General features: G+C 32.4%; 2 protein-coding genes across 2 annotated transcripts; both read left to right on the top strand.

The window, feature by feature from the left end:
- LOC111675028 (beta-galactosidase-like) lies at nucleotides 1-5742 on the top strand. Its single transcript, XM_023435722.2, has 6 exons — nucleotides 1-444; nucleotides 3434-3594; nucleotides 3656-3806; nucleotides 3873-4215; nucleotides 4318-4465; nucleotides 4534-5742. The coding sequence occupies exons 1-6, from the start codon at nucleotides 256-258 to the stop codon at nucleotides 5576-5578; spliced, it is 2037 nt and encodes a 678-aa protein (XP_023291490.2). The 5' UTR covers nucleotides 1-255; the 3' UTR covers nucleotides 5579-5742.
- Nucleotides 5743-9782: 4040 nt separating this feature from the next.
- On the top strand, nucleotides 9783-16851 carry LOC111675032 (beta-galactosidase). Its single transcript, XM_023435726.2, has 6 exons — nucleotides 9783-10085; nucleotides 13871-14058; nucleotides 14116-14266; nucleotides 14333-14675; nucleotides 15520-15667; nucleotides 15731-16851. Exons 1-6 carry the CDS (start codon nucleotides 9909-9911, stop codon nucleotides 16809-16811), a joined length of 2088 nt encoding a protein of 695 aa, XP_023291494.2. The 5' UTR covers nucleotides 9783-9908; the 3' UTR covers nucleotides 16812-16851.
- The last annotated feature ends 446 nt before the right edge of the window (nucleotides 16852-17297 follow it).

The raw sequence follows: 17297 nt of genomic DNA on the forward strand, positions 1-17297 counted from the left end.
TTAACCTTGTTACAAGTACCATTTTTGGAGTAGCGGTCGATTTGTGTTTAATAAAATTAAAAAAAGAAATCTAATACGATTAATTATGCACAAGTGTTTAACTAAAAAGGAAGACAAAATTATTAGAAATAAATAAAAAATATTCAAAGTAAATAATAAATCAAGTATAATAAAAAAATAAATTTTAAAAATCACTCATATCATCCGTTAAAGTATTTGAATAAGTTTGAAACTAAAACAAAAAACCACGTGAAAATGGTGGAACCAGAATCTGAAGTAGCAACAATAACGCCAATAAACGCCACAAAAGAATCTGAAGTACCGAAAAAGAAAAAAATTGAAACAAACGATATCGTTTCGATTGTAATCTCTATAATTTGTGTAATTTTAATAGTGATCATTATTTATTGTTTATTTGTGCATTTCACCGAAGTCGCCAATCAAGTGAGTGAGAAATTAATATCTGATTATTTCAAGTGCCGTTAATTTAAATTGTTTTACTTTGGGCTCATAGCAACTAAATTTTTGTCCGCTGGGATCAAAGTATTTACTATATTTATGGTACAGAGATATATATTTGAAACAAAAGTGTCTAATTTTTTGATTCATATTAAAATGCCAATAATAAACGTTAAAGTAATTTTTCAAAGGGGACATCATAAGAAGTAGGTTTTTTACGAAAAGTCGATTTTTTGAATTTACTTAAAAGTCGACTTTTTGCAATTTATGAAGTCGATTTTTCGATTTTATAAATAAATTTCCTACTTTTCGACTATTTTCTTACTTTTTCGAATTGTTCCGACTAATTTAGATTTTGTGACTTTTTTTCGGCTTTTTTTTGGAATTTTCGATTTTTTACTACTTTTTTCGACTTTTTTTTCCTCTTTTATTTACAAAGTCGACTTTTTTCATAGATGATAGTCGAGTTATCGACTTTTTTGGAACAAAATAGTCGACTTCGACTTTTCGACAAAAAGTCAATTGTTCGATTATTCGAAAGTCGATTTATAGAACCCTAATAAGTTGGCTATGAGAAAACATGTATCCATATTTCTGATTTACTTAAAACTTGACAAACTTTACGTACAGGGAATAAATATGAAAATGTTCAACCCTTTAGCTGTTTTCGCTTCAAAAATTGCAGACCAACGGACGGATATAGCTCGAAAGTCTGAGAATTAAATAACGTATATTTGTACTTTTGTGGGCCAATATTTAGGAATGACATATGCCTCTAAAATCTGATTTTAATCTAATATGTTTTGTACCATATTTGAGGAGCAAATTCATCATACGTTTTCTTGTCTTCTAGGTTGCAATGAGGTCTAGAAAAACCTTAATGTTCAATAACTTAGTTTTCTGAATGTAGTTCCTTAAAATGTTCTAATCAGAATTCTTGAGGAATGTAATATATGAAACGCTTTCAAATTACTTGCATATAAATTCGATTACAGCATCGTAATGGAAGTGAAAGGGCTTTAGGAATTCATTCCCCATGATCCATATTTGTCTGAGTCCATTCGTTCAAATCGGTATAGGTTGAAATCTGTGTGTTTACTCAGAATACATACGTCTTGGATTTATTCATATTGATAAGGCTTCTCGTTCTGTTCTTGTTGCATTATACCATAGGATTTAAGTGGTTTTAGCCAATTAATCCAAGTCATCGCTCAGCCCTTATTGTGCCAAGCTTCCTTTCTTAAATATCAAGTACATTCGCTGGTGTTGCGTTTATAAAGTAGTATATTTTGGTCTCCTTGTTTTCAAGTTAGATTGCCTCAAGCTTCCTAGCTTTTTATAACAAGTACATCTTGTTATTAGAAAGACTTTAGTACATTTTTGTTTTTGGGTACTTAATTTAGATAGCCAGATCAGTTAAGAATCTTCCGAGTAGCAGCATCTTTCAGCAGTAAGATAAGATGGCCTCTGTGTATTCGGCAAAATCACCTAAAGACGTAACGAATAGACTGCAGTAAGAATCCATCAAATAAGCCGATGAATTTTTTTCTGGCAGAAAACACACTTTGGTAAATCTGGTATGAACAAAGTTTTCACTGAACATACCTAGACAAGAAAGGAAAATTCAATGATATCACCTATATATCAGTACATCCGACACACTTATAGAGAATAACATCTGACACACTCGTTCTAAGTATATGTGCTGGCAAGACCTTCATTCATGCTGTACCATATACATTTAATACCAACGCCTTTCTAAAGCTTAGTCCCATAGTTACTGTGGCATATCTATTTTCATCGGCAACAGCATCGAACTTATCTAGAAACATAGACTTTACCGTGCATTAGTCTTTTACCGAAACTCCCGCGAATTTGGGAATGACAAACACTTCGTGGATCCCATGACATTATACTGTGGGCAATTACGCCCGTAAAACCAGATTCTATGGTTCTCTGATTCAACCTCGTGATAAGTGAAGTGACATCACCAGGTTATAGTCCCGACAGACTACAGGTACTGGTAGCACCTCTTTTCCCCGGTATTGCAATAACAACAAGATGTGGTCATTTATCAAGTACCAGATTCTGTGGTTCTCTGATTCGACCTCGTGACAAATCGTTCCAAGGAATGTCTGAGGAGTGAAGTGACATCACCAAGAAGAGGTTATTCATCAAGTAAATCTGTAATCAATATCTCACTGTTCTCGACAATTTCCGGAGTCAAGCGATAAATAAGAACCGCTTTGTATCTTTTATGTATGCGTTTCGATCGGATAAATGTTTTTAAAACTTTAGTCCACGTAGTCCTTTTAGTCCCAGTTTATTTTACAATTGTTCTAATTAAGTCCATATATTGTTTTTTTATCCTCTATGATTAATCAAGTAATTGTATATTCTAAAAAAGCTGGGTTCAGTCTGGGCAAAGTTTCGAATCTAACTATACATTGCCTTAAAGTTTTAAACTTTAAGGCAATGTATAGTTAGATTTTAAGTTAAAAATCGTAAAATAGCTTAAAAATTTTTAGATTCTCGCCAGACTTTTTCTCAATTGATAATATGATGTATAGGGCGCCAGCTTCATGGACAATGACTTCTCAACAAAATAACTTGAGTCATGTTTTCTGTATCAAAGGTTGAATAGGCTTTTATTTCAACTGATTAAGTTTAGCAAGTCTGAAAGAAGCGGTTTTCTAAACCACAGCATTTCCAATTGTTTTAAAACGATTCATTAAATTAATCTAATCTACATGTGTAGAGATTTGCCGATTTTTTTTAAAAGATAAGCCTAAAATTTAACGAAAAACTAAATTATTTTAAAAGCAGAAAAGACCAGTAAATACGAGGGTCGATTCACATTTGCTATATTCCAAAGTTTTTCTAAGACAATTATTTGTATTATATATTAAACTGTCGAAATCAAATCCAGGCGAATAAGTTTAAGGTTGTAATTAATTTTTTATATATTTTCCAGGAACGTACTTTTACAGTAGACCATGTGGGCAATACATTCCTAATGAATGGCAAACCTTTTCGTTATGTATCCGGATCAATTCATTATTTTCGAGCGGTACCCGAAGCTTGGCATAAAAGATTAAGATCTATGAGAGTGGCAGGTTTAAATGCCATCGATATGTAAGTTTTTTTTAAATATCTAAATTTATACACATTTTTTTAAATATCCTAATTATAATAGTTACGTTGAATGGTCTCTCCATAATCCCCATGATGGGGTATACGATTGGTCGGGTATTGCCAATGTTGAACGATTTATACGATTGGCTCAGAAAGAAGGTTTCTATGTGATATTAAGACCTGGTCCATATATATGTGCGGAAAGAGATAATGTAAATTTTTATGGACTTGAAATATTATAAACTTTTAACTATATATATATTGTTCTGATCTCTTAGGGTGGTTTACCCTATTGGCTGTTGGGTAAATATCCCGGCATTAAGGTGCGCACCAGTGATGCCAATTACACACATGAGGTTTCAGTGTGGTATAGTCAATTAATGCCTAGAATGCAACCTTTCTTTTACGGCAATGGTGGACCCATTATAATGGTACAGGTGGAAAATGAATATGGCAGTTTTCCGGCTTGCGATCGTGAATATATGAAATGGTTAAGAGATGAAACTTTAAAATATGTGGGCGATAAGGCTTTGCTCTTTACCATTGATTATCCGGCTGAAGAATTAGAGTGTGGCAGAGTTGATGATGTCTTTATGACCATAGATTTTGGTGTTGAAGAAAGTAGGTTCTCGAAAAATATATGAAAAAAAGTATGATCAAATGATCTGCTATAAGAAATTTTTAATTGATTTCGTTATAAATTCTTTCTCGTGGTAATTTTAGCTCAAGATTTGGATAAAGTATGGAATACTCTAAGAACTGTACAGCCTACTGGACCTTTGGTTAATTCAGAATTTTATGTCGGCTGGTTAACGCATTGGCATGAGAAAAATCAAAGAGTGGAGCCTCAAGCAGTAGCGGAAGCTTTAAGGTAAGAAACTTAGTTACTTTTATATGAATTATTTTTATTTAAATCTAAAACATCTAACTTTATTGCAGATCCATTTTAGCCTCAAATGCCAGCGTTAATATGTATATGTTCTTTGGTGGCACTAATTTCGGTTTTACCGCCGGTGCCAATGATTTTGGCCATAGTAAATATGTGCCCGATATTACTTCTTATGATTATGATGCCGTTCTAGATGAACGTGGAAATGTAACCAGGAAATATGAACTAATACGCGATGTTCTCAGACAATATTTCAGAGTATCCAAAATGAAACCGGTTCGAGAACAAACATATGCTTATGGTAAAGTGGATTTAAAGCCAATTATGAATTTACTGTCGCCACTAGGCCGTTCTTCATTGGGCAAAAGTGAGCTTGTAAAATCTCTTAAGCCAAAATCATTTGAGAAACTAGATCAATTTTCTGGTTTAGTATTATATGAAACCAGTCTAGAGGGAATGGCTATAGAAAACTGCACTCTAACCGTTAACGATTTAAGAGATCGTGCTTTAGTCTATGTCGATCAAGAATTTGCCGGTATATTATCAAGACAAAGTGGCAATTACTCTCTAAAATTGAAAAAATCTTTTGGCTCTACGCTACAAATTCTGGTGGAAAATCAAGGACGTATTAATTATCACATAGCCAATGATACTAAGGGTATTATGGGGACTGTTACACTAGAAAATAATAAAGGAGTTATTAGAAACCTAGAGAATTGGTTACATACTTCCTACTCTCTAGAAGAAGTGCTGGTACAAAAACTTTTATCTGCCTCTTTGAAACCGTTTACGGAAAACCATTATCTCTTATATCAAGGACCCGTAGTATATTATGGTGAATTTTATGTTAAAAAACCTCATCATACATTCCTCAATCCCACCGGTTGGGGTAAAGGTGTAGCTTATGTTAATGGTTTTAATTTGGGTCGTTATTGGCCTTTGGCAGGGCCTCAGCTAACTTTATATGTACCTCAAGAAATACTACTAAGAGGTCGTAATACTCTTATAATAATTGAATATGAACAAACTAATCGCGCTGGTAAAAATATAGATCCTTATATAACTTTAGATAATAAGTCTCAATTAGATAATTAAGTAGGTTCGATTAAAGAATTTTCATATAATTTTAATATTTAAGATTATATTGAAAGTGATATTGGAAAAAAGAGGCTAATACTATGTAGTAAAATGTTAAAATGTAATATTTAAGTTTTATTATTTTATTTAAAATAAAAAATTGTTTTATTGTTAATTTCTTAGTTGAAATTTGTTTCTTTTATAGATCAATATCAACGTTCAGTTTAAAGTTCAGATTGTAAATAACCCATACCCATTCTCAAATACAGATGAACTGACGGTCCGCTAGATGTATCCATATTTAGAACGACAATAATGTTCGCATATTAGAGATATACAGGATGAACGCACATTATGTGTTTTCTCTTTTCTTCATCCACAGGTGGCAATTTTTGTACATGGACTGTACATGGTCCATGTACAAGCACTTTGCTGAAGTACTCGAGCTATCTAATCTCTGACCATTGCTGCCTGAGATGTAAAACATCACTTCCGTTTACAACCATGCAGATAGGATGGCTTCTGTTGATTCGGCAATAGCACCTAGAGACGTAACTGGTGGACCGAAGTACGAATCTTGTTCTTATTCACAGGGACACACTGTGGTAATCCTGATATGAACAGAGTATACTCTGAACATATTTGGACAAGGAAGGAAAATTCAATGTTATTATTTGTATATGATACCTTTTATCCATCTTCATACAACCCAGCACACATCTCATTTATACAACACATTCATAAGAGAAAAACATACGATACGTGGGTGAGGCCCACCGCAGCCCACATTCATTCCGTACCATATACAATTAATATCAACTCATTTCCAACGCTTTGTCCCACAGTCACTTCTCTGTGGAGTATCTGTTGTTTCGGCAACAGCACCGAACTTATCCCGAAATATTTACTTTACCTTAGTCTTTTAACCGCAACTTACACTGTTTTATCTCTTTTTAATATATGTAAGGACTATGCCAGGCAGTAGACTGTAACCAATTCTAAATCCCTCTTTATATCCATCGTCAAAAAGATGGGTCTATATAGTTTTTGCCATTTTATTTTTAACACATCGAAATATTGGTAATAGACCCGTAAAATTATATATATTTATATTGGGTCCTTATAAAATTTTAAGACGATCTAGACAAGACCGACCTACTGTCTGTAGTAGACACGATAGTGCTTAGACGATAGATGCTAGAGAGAAGAATTATTTGGTTTGATCTCTGTAACCAATTCTAAATCCCTCTTTATACCCATCGTCAACATGATGGGTCTATATAGTTTTTGCCATTTTATTTTTTGCCTCTGTAGGCACGATAGTGCTTAAACGATAAAAGCTAGAGAGAAGAATTCTTCTGATGTAAGTATTACATGGTAATGTAATATCGGTTCACGTGATTGCAAGGTCCTGATACCAGTGCCGCCTAGAATACATCTCAGTCATATACATATGTATATGCTACTTATTCAGCAATAGTAGTAGAATTTTCCAACAGTTAGTTTTATAGATTAAGAAGATGTTTTGCTAAATATAGCGGATATAGGGCCTTAATAAGTCAGACCCTATAAAAAGTACGAAGAACGAACCGTAATGCACCCTTCCCAACATATAAAGCAATCTTCAGAAAATTCAAAATGAAAACAAATAAAATACCAGAAGTCTTTTTATATAATTTCAATGGGATCGATATATAACTGACCCTACCCTCTTTATAAACCTAAATCTTATTACCAAATTTTTTAACGATCGATCCATAATTGACTCTATTCCGCCGTATAAGCCACCTTTAGCGTTAAAATGTTAGTATAGCAAATCTCCCTCTAATTATATAACGAACGTTTAATAATTGGTTTAATATAAGGTCATCTTTAGATAAATTACCTTAAAATTTCAGCGCTGCATCTAAATTTTATATGAATGCTTTATATGCATATTAAACAATATTTTTGCATTAAGTTCCAAAAGCAGTTGACCCTTCCCATAATTGACCTTTCCTCCCATATAAGGACATCTTCAAAAAATGATGCTGATGCTCTTTATATACTTAATAATATCAGGATAGGACGTCTTATAGAACATCTGTTTTAATTAGGAAAAGCTAGATCTATAATTGATCTGATCACCTATTAAAGACCCTATACTCAGACGTTTATATTATTCAAATGATAAAAAACCTTTTGAAATTTACTTCATCTTTATGATATATGATTTGATGGTGGTTATATGATGATAACTAACTTCTATGTTTAAGATCATCAGTAAAACTTACGCTTAGTTGGCAACTCAGTTAACAAAAAATGTTTTCCTTGTTATTGAATTGACAACAATTTTTTCTCGAGTGTTTACTTAGATACAACTGTTTTATATCTTATCAATATGCATAAGAGTGCATTTTTAACACTAAGCAAGTATAAAAGTGTAGTAGGTCATGGTCGGCTATATGATTCCCTACACTAGTTATCAATCAGTTTTAAACATTATGGGGAGAAATTAAAAATGCAAGCTTGCATAACGCTGGGATAAAATGCGGTCGGATTATTATAAAAATCGGTTAAGATAGTGGTCGGTCTAGGAGAAAGTTTTTCAATAGGAATTGTCTTTAAATGTTTCAAATTTTATAAAAAGCTCTTGAAAATTTTGACTCTACGTGGACTCAAATTTAATACACTTCAAGATGGATAGTTGTTCGGACTGCAATAGATGTACACGTGAGTCTGCTTCGTCCCTTTGTCATATCCGTAATTATATTAAAAAGGAAAAAAAAACAGAGGACATAGAGGATAATAGTGAAGATGGATTTGAGTTATTAATAGCTGAGAGACGAATATTAAGATAGACAGAGAGTGATTGAGAGGAAAGAGTCTTGGACTCGAAAGAGCTACTAAAACAACCGCAATGACAAATGAAGGCGTTATCTATTTTAATCTCTGACAAATCTGAGGTGTCCTCCAGAAATCGATGTTCCAGTTATCGAAGTCAAATGTCCTCCAATACAGGACAGTGATAAAGAAGATGTTCGATTGATTCCTCATCTTGAAAGCTTCTACAGTAGTCGTTGTAAGGTAATCCAAAACGGATTGCGTGGTTAACAAATTTTGCTGAGATGGTTTCGGTTATGTCTAAGAAGATGGTCCTTGCGTTCTTTATCAAGCTTTGACCATATCTTCTTTGTTTAAGTACAAGTTGTCTCATTTCTCCATCTTGCCCGTTAGAGTCCATAGAACATGTTTTTTATGAACTTTTTTCAAACTCCTATCGGAGTATTACAGAAATAGTCTAAGTTCGGGTTTGGCAACTGCGAATCCTCGTTTGTTAGCTCGGCAGCGATAACAATGCCTATGGAGTCCCCGTACCCATACGAGTACGATGTTTGTATGTCTCGCCATCCTATTTAAGGATGTCTGGAGTTGTTGAGTATACACCTGTCAGGGACTCTCAGGAATTGCAACTTGATTGTCGGTAAAGATTAGGACATCTCTGTTCTATATCTCGTGATACCAGGGTCCATTTGCCGTTATTTTTATGACCGATAATTCGGCTTGGATTGGAGTGCACTTATTACTGAAATTCTAGAATGAAAATACCTCCCCCATTTTGTTTTCCTCGTTTCGAGACATCTTTATATACGGATAGCCATCGTGGAGAGCGATCTCTTTCCAGTACCGAGATGACGAATCTGAAGATTCTATGGAGAAAGGGTTTGGGGATGCAGTAATCAATATTTATCGGTAGATTACTTAGCATGATCATATGGTCTGTAGGAACATGTGTTCATTGCACTAAATGCCGTAAATGAGTCCCATTTTACTAATAAAGAAGTCTTTAGGGATCCACTTAAGCAGCACAAATAGGGATTTCGTCGAAGTTGATCCCTGTAATCCAGTTATAAAGATCAACATTCTCCTTAGAACTTCAAGATGGTTATAAGAATATTATTTTTAGTTGTTACAAACATCAACATAAACCCATAATATCTTCCCACTATTGTGCTGTAGAGCAACAAAACTATTTAATAAACAAAATACTAATAACAATAATACCAAAATAAACAAACACTTCAAGGGTTTTGTAAAACCAAAAAAAGTCGCATAGAAAAAAACGCACCAAAAAAAATTATTAACTTCCATTTATTAATAACAATTTTGCAATTAATTGAACAGCAGTTAACCTTCTCACACGTACATAGTTCGGTTTGTTTTCTGCCCAAAGAAGCGGCAATTAATTTGTTTGTAACTAAATTTAAAACAAGCTTTTCGCTTCAAGTCGGGTTTTAACATATTCTCTACTTAAGAGAGTTTTAAAAATATATTAACGAAAACAAAGAGCAATTGTAGACTGAAAAAAATGAGCGATTTAGTAGATGTAGAAGTCCAACAACCGGTTGAGGTGGAACCTAGCAAAAAGAAAAATAAAATCATGCGCAGTGATATTATAGCCATGGTGGTGTCCGGTGTGTGTGCCGTCTTAATTGTGATCATTCTCTATAGTTTAATAATGCATTTTGTTGGAGCTTCGGAGCATGTAAGCTTAACTTAGTAATTGACCGTGAAATTTAATTAAACATTAAAATTAAGTGTCACTAACCCCATTTCAAATATTATTGTTTAAGAAGTGTTTGTGATTTTTTTTATAAATTAATTTTGTGTAAATAATAATAACTTTATAAATAAAACTGTTAAAGATATTTTACTATTAAATTTGTATATATTTGAGATGATACAAATGATGGATACGGCTAAAAAGCTAAATGAAAAATGAAAATTTGATCATTTAATGAAATAAATAATAAAACAGAAAAAGTGATAACCTGGTTAATTTTTTAAAACGATTGTTAATTATTGTCGGACTTAAAAATTTTCCATGTACAATATCTATTGTATTGTTCTGCACAAACAAACCTATCAACCCAAATTAACAACGATGGGGGATAGATAAATTGTTTTTGTCATTCCGTTTGTAACACATCGAAATATTAATTGCAGACCCATAAAAGTGTACACATATATGTAAGTATACTGGGTGGTTATTAAATTCTAGCCATATCCGTCTGTCTGTCTGTCTGTTGTAGACACGATAGCGCCTAAAAGGTAAGAAGCTAGAGAAGAGCATTTTCTACAAGTACTCTTTATTAATAGTCTAATCTAGTCTATAGTCTAGAATATAGTCTATAGTCTAAGCTTGTCTATAATCTAATCTAGTCTATAGTCTAATCTAGTCTATAGTCTAGTCTTTGATCTAGCCTATAGCATAGCATATAGTCTAATCTATAGTCTAGTCTATAGTCTAATCTATAGTCTAATCTATAGTCTAGTCTATAGCCTAGTCTATAGTCTAGTCTATAGTCTAATCTATAGTCTAGTCTATAGTCTAGTCTATAGTATAGTCTATAGTATAGTCTATAGTCTAGTCTATAGTCTAGTCTATAGTCTAGTCTATAGTCTAGTCTATAGTCTAGTCTATAGTCTAGTCTATAGTCTAGTCTATAATCTAGTCTATAGTCTAGTCTATAGTCTAGTCTATAGTCTAGTCTATAGTATAGTCTATAGTATAGTCTATAGTCTAGTCTATAGTCTAGTCTATAGTCTAGTCTATAGTCTAGTCTATAGTCTAGTCTATAGTCTAGTCTATAGTCTAGTCTATAGTCTAGTCTATAGTCTAGTCTATAGTCTAGTCTATAGTCTAGTCTATAGTCTAGTCTATAGTCTAGTCTATAGTCTAATCTATAGTCTAGTCTATAGTCTAGTCTATAGTCTAGTCTATAGTCTAGTCTATAGTCTAGTCTATAGTCTAGTCTATAGTCTAGTCTATAGTCTAGTCTATAGTCTAGTCTATAGTCTAGTCTATAGTCTAGTCTATAGTCTAGTCTATAGTCTAGTCTATAGTCTAGTCTATAGTCTAGTCTATAGTCTAGTCTATAGTCTAGTCTATAGTCTAGTCTATAGTCTAGTCTATAGTCTAGTCTATAGTCTAGTCTATAGTCTAGTCTATAGTCTAGTCTATAGTCTAGTCTATAGTCTAGTCTATAGTCTAGTCTATAGTCTAGTCTATAGTCTAGTCTATAGTCTAGTCTATAGTCTAGTCTATAGTCTAGTCTATAGTCTAGTCTATAGTCTAGTCTATAGTCTAGTCTATAGTCTAGTCTATAGTCTAGTCTATAGTCTAGTCTATAGTCTAGTCTATAGTCTAGTCTATAGTCTAGTCTATAGTCTAGTCTATAGTCTAGTCTATAGTCTAGTCTATAGTCTAGTCTATAGTCTAGTCTATAGTCTAGTCTATAGTCTAGTCTATAGTCTAGTCTATAGTCTAGTCTATAGTCTAGTCTATAGTCTAGTCTATAGTCTAGTCTATAGTCTAGTCTATAGTCTAGTCTATAGTCTAGTCTATAGTCTAGTCTATAGTCTAGTCTATAGTCTAGTCTATAGTCTAGTCTATAGTCTAGTCTATAGTCTAGTCTATAGTCTAGTCTATAGTCTAGTCTATAGTCTAGTCTATAGTCTAGTCTATAGTCTAGTCTATAGTCTAGTCTATAGTCTAGTCTATAGTCTAGTCTATAGTCTAGTCTATAGTCTAGTCTATAGTCTAGTCTATAGTCTAGTCTATAGTCTAGTCTATAGTCTAGTCTATAGTCTAGTCTATAGTCTAGTCTATAGTCTAGTCTATAGTCTAGTCTATAGTCTAGTCTATAGTCTAGTCTATAGTCTAGTCTATAGTCTAGTCTATAGTCTAGTCTATAGTCTAGTCTATAGTCTAGTCTATAGTCTAGTCTATAGTCTAGTCTATAGTCTAGTCTATAGTCTAGTCTATAGTCTAGTCTATAGTCTAGTCTATAGTCTAGTCTATAGTCTAGTCTATAGTCTAGTCTATAGTCTAGTCTATAGTCTAGTCTATAGTCTAGTCTATAGTCTAGTCTATAGTCTAGTCTATAGTCTAGTCTATAGTCTAGTCTATAGTCTAGTCTATATAGTCTAGTCTATAGTCTAGTCTATAGTCTAGTCTATAGTCTAGTCTATAGTCTAGTCTATAGTCTAGTCTATAGTCTAGTCTATAGTCTAGTCTATAGTCTAGTCTATAGTCTAGTCCATAGTCTAGTCTATAGTCTAGTCTATAGTCTAGTCTATAGTCTAGTCTATAGTCTAGTCTATAGTCTAGTCTATAGTCTAGTATATAGTCTAGTCTATGGTTTAGTCTATTGTCTAGTCTGTAGTATTGTCTATAGTCTAGTCTATAGTCTAATCTAGTCTATTGTTTAATCTAGTCTATAGTCTAGTCTAATCTATAGTCTAGTCTATATTCTTGTTGATATTCTTGTCTATAGTCTAGTATGTGGTCTAGTTTATAGTCTTGTCCATAGTATAGTTCATCTGAAATTACAATCTTTTGAATGTATAATTAATCTTTAAACTCGTTATTATATCACTTTCAGTTGTAATCTTAGTTTTAACAGATATGCGGACTTGAATGGTTATATCGCTTTAAAATCTAAAAGATCCAGGTGTACATATATACAATTTGGGTCTTAAGCTAATTTCGCGAAATGAAATAGTAAAATAAATATATTTGTTGATGCGAGGTATAAAAATAGGTCAACTCAATAAATTTAAATCGTATTGTAATAAAGTATCTACATTACAATTCGATTTAAATGCCAAATATTAATCTAATAATAGAGCGTTTAAAATATTTGTTATTTTAATTCAAGGTTCCCATATAACATTTTATTTGCGGATGGACAATATTATCTAATATCCCGAACTTCATGGAAATATTATATTATCTGTAAAAATATAAGATTATTAGCACTTACTAGTGTTTTTAATGATTACTTCAAATCGTACTCAAAATTATATGGCCAATTGTTTACTATTTTAAACTATAAAATCGTACAATAATACAATATAGTGGAAACTTTTGCCATTAATGATAAATCGGAACTATTAAAAATCAGAACTACTATTGCTTTATTAATACTTGTATAGAAACGTAATATAGTTTGACTTGACCCATATTAATATATATTTGTCAAAACAAACTCTTATCTTAAATCCAATAAATTTTTACAAGAGGAATTTTATAAGAATTGGTTGTTATAAATTTGAATTGGGTAAAGAATAAACATTAAATGTAAATATTAGTTAAAAACTATATATATAAATAAAAATCCAGTAGACCCTTTAAATTTATATATGTTCATCTAAAACTAACTTTGCTATATCTTAAAATTTCAATTCAATTTCCAAAAAGATAAAATCATATTTATGATAACTTCTAATCCATCTTTATATACAACTCTTATAATTTTTTTTCAGATAACACTAAATCCCAACGTAACTATGAATCGTACATTTACTATCGATCATGAAGCCCATACATTTCTAATGGATGGGAAACCTTTTCGTTATGTATCCGGATCATTTCATTATTTTCGTGCTTTACCCGATGCCTGGCATAAAAGATTAAGAACTATGAGATCGGCTGGCTTAAATGTGCTTGATACGTACGATTTAAATAAATTATTTTCACGACCCATTTAAACAATTCTCTCATATTGCAGATACGTTGAATGGTCCTTACATAATCCACATGATGGTGTTTACGATTGGACGGACATTGCCGATGTAGAGAGATTCATTGAATTGGCTCAGAAGGAGGGAATTTATGTTATATTAAGACCAGGTCCCTATATATGTGCTGAAAGAGATAATGTTAGCTATAGCTTTAAAAAGTCTATATATGTAAATATTTTTTTTAATTTCTTATCTAAATTTTAGGGTGGTCTTCCCCATTGGCTATTCGGTAAATATCCTGGTATTCAACTACGTACCAATGACGCCAATTACACGCATGAAGTTTCTGTTTGGTATAGTAAATTAATGCCTAAAATGCAACGTTTCTTATATGGTAATGGTGGACCTATTATAATGGTTCAGGTGGAAAATGAATATGGCGCTTTTCATGCATGTGATCGTGATTATTTGAATTGGTTAAGAGATGAAACTTTGAAATATGTTGAGGATAAGGCTTTACTGTTTACTACAGATATACCAGATGAACGCATACAATGCGGTAAAATCGAAGGAGTTTTTGCTACGACTGATTTTGGCATAGATCGGAGTAAGTAAATACATGTAAATATTGGACAGTACAGTTTGGTGCATTTATGTTAAATTGCAATTCATTTCTCAATTTTACTTCTGTTCTAGTTCTGTTCTAGTTCTATTCTAGTTTTATTATAGTTCTAGTTCTGTTCTAACTCCGTTCTAGTTCTGTTCTATTTCTGTTCTAGTTCTGTTCTAGTTATATTCCAGTTCTGTTCTAGCTCTGTTCTAGCTCTGTTCTAGCTCCGTTCTAGTTCTGTTCTATTTATGTTATATTTCTGTTCTAGTTCTGTTCTAGTTATATTCTAGTTCTGTTTTAGTTCTGTTCTAGTTCTGTTCTTGTTCTTTTTTAGTTCTGTTCTAATTCTGTTCTAGTTCTTTCCAGATCTGTTCTAGTTCTATTTTGTTCTGTTCGAGTTCCCTTCTAGTTCTGTTCTAGTTTTGAACATAACTAGATTTTGTTCTAGTCCCGCTCTAGTTCTGTTCTAGTTCTGTTCTAGTTCTGATCTAGTTCTGTTCTAGTTCTGTTCTAGTTCTGTTCTAGTTCTGTTCTAGTTCTGTTCTAGTTCTGTTCTAGTTCTGTTCTAGTTCTGTTCTAGTTCTGTTCTTGTTCTAGTTCTGTTCTAGTTCTGTTCTAGTTCTGTTCTAGTTCTGTTCTAGTTCTGTTCTGTTCTAGTTCAATTCTAGTTCTGTTCCAGTTCTGTTCTAGTTCTGTTCTAGTTCTGTTCTAGTTCTGTTCTATTTCTGTTCTAGTTCTGTTCTAGTTCTGTTCTAGTTCTTTTCTAGTTCTGTTCTCGTCCTTTTTTAGATCTTGTCTACTAATGCACATACTAATAATTAAAATTACAATTTCATTTTAGTCCATGAAATCGATAATATTTGGAGCATTTTACGATCGGTACAACCCACTGGTCCTCTGGTAAATTCCGAATTCTATCCCGGTTGGCTTACACATTGGCAGGAGCAAAATCAAAGACGAGATGGCCAACTAGTGGCAGATGCCTTAAAGTAATACACTTTATTTAAGTAATTACTTCCCTTTTTCCTTTAATCCCTTTTTGATAATTTCAGAAAAATTTTAACCTATAATGCCAGTGTCAATTTCTATATGTTCTTTGGTGGTACAAATTTCGGTTTCACTGCTGGAGCTAATGATTTTGGTGATCATAAATATGTGCCCGACATTACTTCTTACGATTACGATGCGGTCATGGATGAACCGGGCAACATAACTAAGAAATTCGAATTAGTACGAGATATTATTGCGCAATATTTTGAAATACCTAAAGTGGAAGTAATAAAAGAACAAGCATTTGCCTATGGCAAGGTCAATATGCAACAAGTTATGCATTTGCTGTCTAATGAAGGCCGCGCTACATTGGGCAAAGCCGTGGACAATGAGTTAGCAGTAAAATCTGTTAAACCTAAGACATTTGAAGAATTAGATCAATATTCCGGTTTGGTTTTATATGAGACCGATATAGGGGGTTTAAATATAACAGCTCCTATTCTAACCGTAAATGATTTAAGAGATCGTGCTTTAGTCTTTGTGGATCAAAAGCCAATGGGCATTTTATCTAGACAAAATGGCAATAACTCATTGATTTTGAATATATCAACGGGCGGTTCTAAATTACAAATATTGGTAGAAAATCAAGGACGCATTAATTTTAATGTGGCAAATGATACCAAGGGCATTATGGGCAAAGTGACATTACAAAAAACTAAAGATGGCGAAGTAGTGAATTTAGAGAATTGGTTCAATACCCGTTTTCCTTTGGAAGAACCTCAAACCTCTAATCTTTTAAATAGTATTTATAAAAAATATACCTCTTTAGAATTTACACCAGAAGATGAAAGTGTTTTAAAACTTGGACCAATGGTGCATTATGGTGAATTTATGGTTAATGAAGTACATCATACCTTCCTTAATCCTTCGGGTTGGGGCAAAGGTGTAGCTTTTGTTAATGGCTTTAACTTGGGACGTTATTGGCCTAAAGCTGGACCTCAATTAACACTTTATGTGCCTCAAGAAATTTTATATACTGGTACTAATTCTCTACTACTTATAGAATACGAACAAACTAATCGTGTCAGTAAGGATATTGATCCTTATGTTACATTAGATGATAAGCCTCAATTAGATTTGTAAGTTTAAATGAGAAAAAATATAACTAGTTTTAACTGTTTAATTATTTGTGTCATTTTATTTCCGGTAGTGGGTTTGGTCATTGATATTCAAGATCAATGTTTAAGAAAAAGATATTTTCTTAATTAAATAATAGAATTTTACTTTATATTGCCTTCATATTTTATTCATTTATTTCCAGTTTTTTTTTCTTCTTTTATTACAAATAGTATTTATCATTTTATTTATAAAGTTTGTAAAAATTATGTAAATGCATTTGATTATTATATATTGTCCGATATACATTTTTGTTTATATATATTTTTTATATAATTATGTACTATACTAATAACTTTAGTTTTAATGATATTGAATTTAAATAATTAACGAAAAAATTGCTCTTTAAATTTAATTGAAATGAGAAAAATCTATTCTAAATAGTTATGTGGAAAGGAAAGTGAAACTCTGGAATACACTATTTGTCAGGCTTCTGTCAAAATTCAATTCGAA

The sequence above is a fragment of the Lucilia cuprina genome, chromosome 2 (assembly GCF_022045245.1).
Source record: "Lucilia cuprina isolate Lc7/37 chromosome 2, ASM2204524v1, whole genome shotgun sequence".
Taxonomy (NCBI): Eukaryota; Metazoa; Arthropoda; class Insecta; order Diptera; family Calliphoridae; genus Lucilia; species Lucilia cuprina.

Coding starts and splice junctions, on each gene's coding strand:
- LOC111675028 (XM_023435722.2), top strand. CDS start 256: ATGGTGGAACCAGAATCTGAAGTAGCAACAATAACGCCAATAAACGCC. Junction 3,807..3,872: donor TATGTGCGGAAAGAGATAAT/GTAAATTTTTAT, acceptor CTGATCTCTTAG/GGTGGTTTACCCTATTGGCT. Junction 4,466..4,533: donor GCAGTAGCGGAAGCTTTAAG/GTAAGAAACTTA, acceptor ACTTTATTGCAG/ATCCATTTTAGCCTCAAATG.
- LOC111675032 (XM_023435726.2), top strand. CDS start 9,909: ATGAGCGATTTAGTAGATGTAGAAGTCCAACAACCGGTTGAGGTGGAA. Junction 14,267..14,332: donor TATGTGCTGAAAGAGATAAT/GTTAGCTATAGC, acceptor TCTAAATTTTAG/GGTGGTCTTCCCCATTGGCT. Junction 14,676..15,519: donor TGATTTTGGCATAGATCGGA/GTAAGTAAATAC, acceptor ATTTCATTTTAG/TCCATGAAATCGATAATATT.